General features: G+C 36.4%; 1 protein-coding gene across 1 annotated transcript; it reads right to left on the reverse strand.

The window, feature by feature from the left end:
- Positions 1-2,029: 2,029 nt before the first annotated feature.
- On the reverse strand, positions 2,030-9,201 carry Ir7b (Ionotropic receptor 7b). Its single transcript, XM_075301945.1, has 3 exons — positions 8,825-9,201; positions 8,155-8,773; positions 2,030-3,070 (listed from the first exon to the last, which is right to left on the reverse strand). The coding sequence occupies exons 1-3, from the start codon at positions 9,199-9,201 to the stop codon at positions 2,030-2,032; spliced, it is 2,037 nt and encodes a 678-aa protein (XP_075158060.1).
- Positions 9,202-9,752: the final 551 nt, after the last annotated feature.

The raw sequence follows: 9,752 nt of genomic DNA on the forward strand, positions 1-9,752 counted from the left end.
AAAATTTTGTCAAAACTTTATTTCTATAGGTAATTTTGTCAAAATTTGTCAAACTGAATTATGTACGTATTTAATCGGTATGTTTTGGTTTAATATATACCACGTATGGACTTACTTACAATTTAGAAGGTGGTGTTATGAGGTTTCAAGATACCTTGCCATCGGCAAGCGTTACCGCAACCCAAGTAATTCGATTGTGGATGACAGTCTTTAGAAGAAGTTTCTACGCAATCCATGGTGGAGGCTACATAAGCTTCGGCCAGGCCGAACTTATGCCCGAATATACTTGTTTTTTGTTGAACAGGGTATTGTAAGTTAGTGCATATGTTTGCAACACCCAGAAGGAGACACATGGTGTCTTTGGCAAAAATGTTCAGGGTAGGCTCCTGAGTCGATACAGCCATGTCCGTCTGTCCGTGAACACATTTTTGTAATCAAAGCAGTTTTAGTCCAATCGACTTCAAATTTGGCACAAGTATGTGCTTTGGCTCAGAATAGAACCCTATTGATTTTTGAAGAAATCGGTTCAGATTTAGATATACCTCCCATATATATTTCGCCCGATATGGACTTATATGGCCCCAGAAGCCAGAGTTTTACCCTAATTTGCTTAAAATTTTGCACAAGAAGAACAATTAGTACAATAGTCAAGTGTGCCAAATTTTATTGAAATCAGTTGAGATTGAGATATAGCTCCCATATATATCTTTCTCCCGATATGGACTAATACGGTCCCAGAAGCCAGAGTTTTACCCCAATTTGGTTGAAATTTTGCACAATTAGTAGTGTAGTCAAGTGTGCCGAATTTTATTGAAATCGGTTCAGATTTAGATATAGCTCCCATATATATCATTCGCCCGATTTACACTCATATGGCCACAGAGGCCAATTGTTTGCTCCGATTTAGTTGAAATTTTTCACACGGAGTAGAATTAGCATTGTAGCTATGCGTGCCAAATTTGGTTGAAATCGGTTCAGATTTAGATATATCTCCCATATATAGCTTTCGCCCAATTTAGACTCATATGACCACAGAGGCCAATTTTTAACTCCGATTTAGTTGAAATTTTGCACAGGGAGTAGAATTACCATTGTAGCTATGTGTACCAAATTTGGTTGAAATCGGTTCAGATTTAGATATAGCTCCCATATATATGTTTTTCTGATTTCGACAAAAATGGTCAAAATACCAACATTTTCCTTGTAAAATCGCCACTGCTTAGTCGAAAAGTTGTAAAAATGACTCTAATTTTCCTAAACTTCTAATACATATATATCGAGCGATAAATCATAAATAAACTTTTGCGAAGTTTCCTTAAAATTGCTTCAGATTTAAATGTTTCCCATATTTTTTACTAACATTGTGTTCTACCCTAGTGCATTAGCCGACTTAAATTTTGAGTCTATAGATGTTGTAGAAGTCTATCAAATTCTGTCCAGACCGAGTGATATTTAAATGTATGTATTTGGGACAAACCTTTATATATAGCACCCAACACATTTGACGGATGTGATATGGTATCGAACATTTAGATCTACAAAGTGGTGCAGGGTATAATATAGTCGGCCCCGCCCGACTTTAGACTTTTCTTACTTGTATTTTTTTTTCTTTTTGAGTAAGATTAATAATCCTTGGCTCGACATATTTGAGCAAAATATAACCAGCAGTTTCTTCCTCAAAACAAATTTAATGGTGAAGGCAAAAGTATACATGAAGTTGCCAACGAATCAAAATTTAATTTATTTGGCTCATAGCACTCGATCCCTGCAATGTAGTTGGAACTGTAAACTTCAATTTTCAATGTCAGCGAATGGAATCAATATTGACATATTCAGATATATCAAAGAAATGAATCTCCACAACAGTTCAGAAATTGCAATTTCCACGAAACACGTGGCACATCCGGGTTATCTTAATTCGATACAACACTTGAGAGCTAATGTCATTATCTTTACCTTCGGATAAAAATTCCATCACAATCAGTATACCATTTTATTTTTAAATGTCTTTATTTTTTACACATAACATCTACATATTTCTCCTATACCACTTTCGAGAAATTCTCCTCTTTATCCCTTTCAACTTAAACATTGAAATTTCAATGATAAAAACACAAAAGCTAATAAATAGACAAATTATTAGTAAATTAAAAGCTCCCAATAACTGGTCTAAACTAATGACCTTTGGTCGACCTTCACTTTCGGTAAGATAATGACCTCCATCGGGGAGTATATGGTGTGACCAACGATGCATAAGACCCTCGTTGACAAAATGTTTTATGTACATATTAAAACGATATAGAAATGGGGAATTTTTCATCATATAAATACTGAGTTGCTGATTGAAGAGTATTTCCGGTAAAACATACAAGTCCTTGGCCCCCGAATCCATCTGCCGAAAATAAACATAATATTCCGTTAATGTTAGCAAGGCTAGTTTATTGTGGTCATAGTTTTCGGGATGGTGTAGCATATCGAAACTATTAATTTCGGTATCGTTGAGTATTATAGCTCTCTGCGATAATTGCGATATATTCCGTATTCTCTCGTATACCTTATCGGTCATGAGAAAATAATAATTTAATTCCACTAATTCCTGGAAAGTTTTTGGAGGAACTTTTTTCAGATCGGTCCTTATGAAATCGTACATAAGACCCTCGTAGACAGTTCTCAGAACGAACGATGCCCAAAGCCAAATCAACAAGAGAAATCGTGAAAATGGAACCCCAGGATCGTGTGGCACAGGTCCTCCCAAACATACAACAATCATATTGTAACAATATTTTTGCTCCTTTCTTCCGAACAACATATGTTTCAGTTTTCCGTCCATTTTACTGAATGAGAAAATAACTAAATTTCCACAAATGAAGAGAAATGCAAGGATAATCCAAATCTCCTTAGAAAATGGTAGAAGGAGTTTGGTAAATCCCCCAAAAGGTTGGCTCCTGGCAGAGATTACAAAACAATACGAACTCAAAAAGTATGGTTGTGATGGTGTATAAGAATCACTTAATAATCGTGGTTTGTAATGAAATGCTCCCAGAACAAAATCAGCACCGTTTTCAAAGAGCTGAAAATAGAAGATTTCACAAAAAATATATATTATTAAATTATAAAATTTATATACCCACCATCATGGAATGATGGCGGAGTCAAGACAATTGAAAGACAAATTCTAAGACGATATAATAGTATATTCCATCTGTCTGTCTGCTGTAACAACGCTTCAACCTTTACGCAAACGTGCTGAAATTTGTCACGATGTGTGCTTGTCTGTAGGCAAGTCAAGTTCGAAGTTGAACTATATCGGTTCAGGTTTCGGTATATCCCCTATGTCGATCGATCTCTCGATTTGACTTTTTGAACATCTAGACAATTTTTATCTGTTTTATCTGGATTCAAAATCTTTTGAGGTTTAGTGCAAATCTTTGGTCCTTTTTACTAAGCAATGGTCCAAACATAATATACCGTTGGCAAGGTATTTGAGAGGAATTTCTTATGTAATCGAAAAAAATCATGAAAATTTATAAAGGGTGATACGGTCAAAATTTGGTCAATATAAACTTGACGTATTTCTTTCAATTTTGCATTTAAAAAACCTGAACACCCCTCATTTTGAAGGTGTGTGTGTAGAATGTTGCTCCTATTTTGATTTTGGAATTCACTCTTCAGTTGTCAAAATGCCGTCCAAGCAAGAAGAGCAGCGTATCAGAATTTTCCGAACTACTCGCACGCAAAGCTGGCAAAATCGCTAAAAGTTGACAAATCAACCGTTACAAATGTAATTAAAGTGTTTGGGGAACGTTTGTCGACAGCCAGGAAGTCTGGATCGGGGGGAAATCGAAAACCGGAAGCAGCTTAGACGACAAAGAGAGTTGCCGGTAGTTTCAAGCGAAACCCTAACCTCTCTCTCCGAGATGCCGCAAATAAGCTGGGTGTATCCTACAACCGTGCATCGAGCCAAAAAACGAGCCGGACTATCGACTTACAAGAAGGTAGTGACTCCAAATCGCGATGATAAACAAAATACGACGGCCAAAGCGCGATCCCGGAGGCTGTACACGACGATGCTGATGAAGTTTGACTGCGTGGTAATGGACGACAAAACCTACGTCAAAGCCGACTACAAGCAGCTTCCGGGACAGGAGCTTTATACGGCAAAAGGAAGGGGAAAGATAGCAGATATTTTCAAGCACATAAAACTGTCAAAGTTCGCAAAGAAATATCTGGTTTGGCAAGCCATCTGTACCTGTGGCTTGAAAAGCAGCATTTTCATAGCTTTCGGGACTGTCAACCAAGAAATTTACGTGAAAGAGTGTTTGAATAAACGTCTGCTGCCTTTCCTGAAGAAACACGGTTGTTCCGTACTGTTTTGGCCGGATTTGGCATCTTGCCATTACGGTAAAATGGCCATGGAGTGGTACGCCGCCAACAACGTGCAGGTGGTTCCCAAGGACAAGAACCCTCCCAACACGCCAGAGCTCCGCCCAATTAAGAAATACTGGACTATTGTCAAGCGGAACTTAAGAAGACCAAAAAAACTGCTACGGACGAGCAGCAGTTCAAGGCAAACTGGCTTTCTGCGGCGAAGAAGGTGGACAAGGTGGCTGTACAAAATCTGATGGCAGGTGTCAAGCGTGAGGCCCGGCAATTCGGATTTGGAAAAGCGAAAGTCTAACTGAATATTTTTTCTGAATTTTATAAAGGGTGATACGGTCAAAATTTGGTCAAGGGAAAACGCGTGTAAATCGGTGAAATCGTTTATTTAAAAAATCAAATTAAATTTCTTTTTCAAGTTCAATTAGTATAAAATTCAGGAAAAATATTCAGTTAGGCTTTCGCTTTTCCAAATCCGAATTGCCGGGCCTCACGCTTGACACCTGCCATCAGATTTTGTACAGCCACCTTGTCCACCTTCTTCGCCGCAGAAAGCCAGTTTGCCTTGAACTGCTGCTCGTCCGTAGCAGTTTTTTTGGTCTTCTTTAGGTTCCGCTTGACAATAGCCCAGTATTTCTCAATTGGGCGGAGCTCTGGCGTGTTGGGAGGGTTCTTGTCCTTGGGAACCACCTGCACGTTTTTGGCGGCGTACCACTCCATGGCCTTTTTACCGTAATGGCAAGATGCCAAATCCGGCCAAAACAGTACGGAACAACCGTGTTTCTTCAGGAAAGGCAGCAGACGTTTATTCAAACACTCTTTCACGTAAATTTCTTGGATGACAGTCCCGGAAGCTATGAAAATGCTGCTTTTCAAGCCACAGGTACAGATGGCTTGCCAAACCAGATATTTCGTTGCGAACTTTGACAGTTTTATGTGCTTGAAAATATCTGCTATCTTTCCCCTTCCTTTTGCCGTATAAAGCTCCTGTCCCGGAAGCTGCTTGTAGTCGGCTTTGATGTAGGTTTCGTCGTCCATTACCACGCAGTCAAACTTCGTCAGCATCGTCGTGTACAGCCTCCGGGATCGCGCTTTGGCCGTCGTATTTTGTTTATCATCGCGATTTGGAGTCACTACCTTCTTGTAAGTCGATAGTCCGGCTCGTTTTTTGGCTCGATGCACGGTTGTAGACGATACACCCAGCTTATTTGCGGCATCTCGGAGAGAGAGGTTAGGGTTTCGCTTTCGATTTCCCCCCGATCCAGACTTCCTAGCTGTCGACAAACGTTCCCCAAACACTTTAATTACATTTGTAACGGTTGATTTGGCAACTTTTAGCAATTTTTCCACCTCTACGTGCGAGTAGCTCGGATTTTGGCGATGCGCGAGCAAAATTTTGATACGCTGCTCTTCTTGCTTGGACGGCATTTTGACAACTGAAGAGTGAATTCCAAAATCAAAATAGGAGCAACATTCTACACACACACACCTTCAAAATGAGGAGTGTTCAGGTTTTTTAAATGCAAAATTGAAAGAAATACGTCAAGTTTATATTGACCAAATTTTGACCGTATCGCTCTTTACTAATTGAACTTGAAAAAGAAATTTAATTTGATTTTTTAAATAAACGATTTCACCGATTTATACGCGTTTTCCCTTGACCAAATTTTGACCGTATAACCCTTTAAATCGGCTAACGCCCACACAATAAAACACAATGTTAGTAAAAAACAAGTAAGTAAAGTAGAAAGTCAGGCGGGGCCGACTATATCATACCCTAAACCACCCTTACTGAATTAGTAATCATAAGCATTTGTGGGGTAACATTGATATAGGTGTGGGAGATAAACCGCAGTTGAATATTTAAGAAAATTAAGGGGTACATGTTTATGGGTACTTTGTCTCAATCTGACTATAGCTCATAGTCAGTGTTGCCAGGGAAAATCTTCAGTTTACCCTACAAGGACAAAAAAAGTTCCCTACTTTCCCAATCAAATTTCCCTACAATATATTTCGTTAAATTTAAACAAATTTTACAAAACAAAAATGGTTCTAAGTACTTTATTATCTTAAAACATGAAAATGCAACGTATATAACCTAGAAAATAAATTTGTATTACCACCACTGTTGCCACAGTTGGTAGAATTCTACCAAAAATAGTAATTTTTTTGTTAAATCTCTATAGAAATAAAATTTTTTCCAATAAACAATTTTTTTTTAGACATTTTTTTATAGAAATAAAATTTTGATAATAAACTCTATATAAATAAAACTATGAGAAAAAATTCCATAGAAATAAAATTTTGAGAAAATTTTTTATAGAAATAATATTTTGAAAAAAATTTCTATAGAAATACAATTTTGACAAAATTTTCTATAGAAAAAAATGTTGACAAAATTTCCTACAGGAATAAAGTTTTGACAAATATATATATAGAAATATTTGTTTGGTAGATTTGTGGTAATCTTGAAATTTTGTTTGTTTTTTTTTTTTTTGCACTAGTGGTACATGTTGTTACCACACATTGTTAAAGATCAAGCCTTGCCGGCTTCTAATTTCCTCCTCTAGAGCCACCAAAATGTAAAAATTATTACAAATTGTTTTGAGTGAAAATGTCCCTTCATTGTGGCCCTTCGTCCCTACAAGACGCTAAATATTATAAAAAAACTACATATGGGGAATTTCCCGTACTTCTAGCAACACTTGCTGTAGTTGATATTGCACCTACGGGGTTAGTATGCCACTAATATTGAGCCCATTATTAAACAAGTGATTAAAGTAGAAAGTCGGGATGGGCCGACTATATCATACCCTAAACCACCCCTACTGAATTAGTAAACATAAGCATTTGTTGGGTATCATTGGTATAAGTTTTGGAGAACATAAAGGGGGGTACATGTTTATGGGTGTCTTGTCACAATCTGAGCAGAAATGTCTAATATTAGGAGCCACTAATATTGAGTTCATTATTAAAAAAGAGGAAATCGGTCAATTAGTTGTTGTCTCCAACATAAAACGCTTAAAAGTTAAATTCACTTGCAATTTTAGTAACACCTAGGATGTTAACGTGAGTCACGATATTTTTTATGAGTCACAGTATTTTTCGTGAATCACGACATTTTCGTGCGTGAGTACAAGTTTTCTTTTCGTGCACTCAAAAAAAAGTGAACTCTCTATTTCACTAAAGCCATATTAACTTTATATTAGTTCATAGAATCATTATGTTTGGAAAAAGTTTATTTTAGTCAAATAATTTTTTGCGTATGTTAATTAAATGAACTAAAAAACGGGAAAAAGTTATACACAAATAAAGCATAAAGATTTCCTAATTTCGTATTTCTTACAAAATAGTTCATTATTTCTTAAAATTTGTACATTTTACCAAAAATGTGTCCATCATGAACTTCGTATGTCACTAAAGACATTCTTGCAATTTTGAACTCCAAGATTTCTCTTAAAACTACCAAATTTTCTTTAACTACTGAAAAAATTTAGTTATGTCTAATAAATTTTCTTGAATTTGTCGAAAAATATTTACTTATTTTTGCCATATCGGAGTGATGCCAGCGCTTGTAATACCGTTTAGTTAAAATTTTCTAAAAAAGTTCCAAATTTTCTAAAATTAATCGAAAGTTATCTTTCCTGGTGGGTTCACTGTTTTTTCAGTGTGTGTGTGCGTGAGCGTGAGACCTACCAAACAATATCGTGCATGAGTGTGCGTGAGTAAGATTTTTCTGTCGTGAGCGTGCGTGAGCATGAGTAAAATTTTACTCACGTGCACACCTCTAGTTTTCACTGTGCTGTCACATTCACTCATTAATATCATAGGAAAATGTAATAAACGAATAATTATTCCAAAATTGTTGAAACTAACCTCAGTCAATACTCCATTTTCATCGTAAGTAGTTCGATTGATTTCCTCAGTATTCATCCAACGAATTGAAATGGTAAAATTCATGCGAAGTGATAAATATTCAAGTAATTTTCCTTCAATACCAGTATATTGTACAGGTCCATCTTCCGATTCAGATTGCACCTCAAAATAGGGCATATCCTGCCAAGTGGCACAAACCAAAGGACATCGATACAAGTTCTTTGTCTTTGTTACATAGAAATTCGTATGTAACCATACGCCATTATTGAATCTATTATGAATCACTGGAACATTGGCCCGACAATGAAATGAAGAATAAGGCAAATCATGGAATAGTAAAATACTATTGCTACCAGCATAGATAAGAATATCGGCATGAGTAATACCAGCCGATAATGATACCGCTGAGGCTTCATACAATTGGTCATAGTAACGTGATGGCAATGGCAGAGTATACAAAACAATAAAATAGGAACCGGAAATATAGAGATGATAATTGAGAATATTGTAATAGAGATGCCTGTAAAGAATTTTTTTAGATCTGAAATTCTCGATATTCTCTCTAATTTACCTCAATGATTCCACCGAATCCACTAGCAATATACAATACTGTATATCATCTGTTATGGGAATGGGATTTTCACTTCCCAATATTATTCCAAATTGATTATCCAACAAATGCCATGTCTCATCTATAACATCCTCAAAGAAATATCTATTCTTGGCATTTTTTGTTTTCATATGAAAATTGAAATGTCTTCGTCCATATTTCCCCAAAAAGCATTCTTCGATTATTTTCACTAAAGCCTCTGAAAGATAATGCGCAACATGACCCTGATCTTCCTTGATGGTTGTTGTTACAGGCCAAATGCTTCCATTGCAATTGGTTTTAAATATGAAAATGCTTAATATTTGTAATAGTAGACCGCAGCAAATAACCCTCGACATTGTAGACACGCAAGCTGTTGCAAAGTCACTAAAGAAATATTTACCATTGCATTCAGTCAATGGTTCTCATGTCTTGATTGCGACTGCAAAACAAATTGCTGGTTTAGATTTTGTTTTTGCACATTTTTTGCCCATGTAATTTGATTGCTTGTTTTTAGGTATCTTGCACGAAGTGTAACCAATTAAAACATTTACATAAATTTTTGTGTGAAAAATTTTTTACACTCACCACTAAAGAATGGTGATGAGGGTATAAAAAGTTTCTCATTCCGTATGTAATACATCGTAATATCGATTTCAAACTATATAAATTATAAAAATTCTTGATCAGGAAGCAATTCTAAGACCATACTCGTAGAACCATGTCCGTCTGTCTATATGTCTGTGGTAAACTCGCTACAGCCGATTTGGGATCAGCATCTAGACAACGGTATTATTCTACGATTTTGTTGAAATTTCAAATATTGAGGTATTTTATGACTATAGAAAGGCCTATCGAATATGGTGTTTATCGGTCCATGTTTTGGTATAGCGCCCATATAGGCCAATAG

Source organism: Haematobia irritans, chromosome 3, assembly GCF_050003625.1.
Source record: "Haematobia irritans isolate KBUSLIRL chromosome 3, ASM5000362v1, whole genome shotgun sequence".
NCBI classification, from domain to species: domain Eukaryota; kingdom Metazoa; phylum Arthropoda; class Insecta; order Diptera; family Muscidae; genus Haematobia; species Haematobia irritans.

Bases quoted from the DNA above. Each gene is read 5' to 3' on its own strand.
- Ir7b (XM_075301945.1), bottom strand. From the start codon at position 9,201: ATGTCGAGGGTTATTTGCTGCGGTCTACTATTACAAATATTAAGCATT. The intron at 8,774-8,824 runs GTAAATTAGAGA...AATTCTTTACAG, and splicing joins GATTCGGTGGAATCATTGAG to GCATCTCTATTACAATATTC. The intron at 3,071-8,154 runs GTGAGTAAAATT...TTCTATTTTCAG, and splicing joins TGAAAACTAGAGGTGTGCAC to CTCTTTGAAAACGGTGCTGA.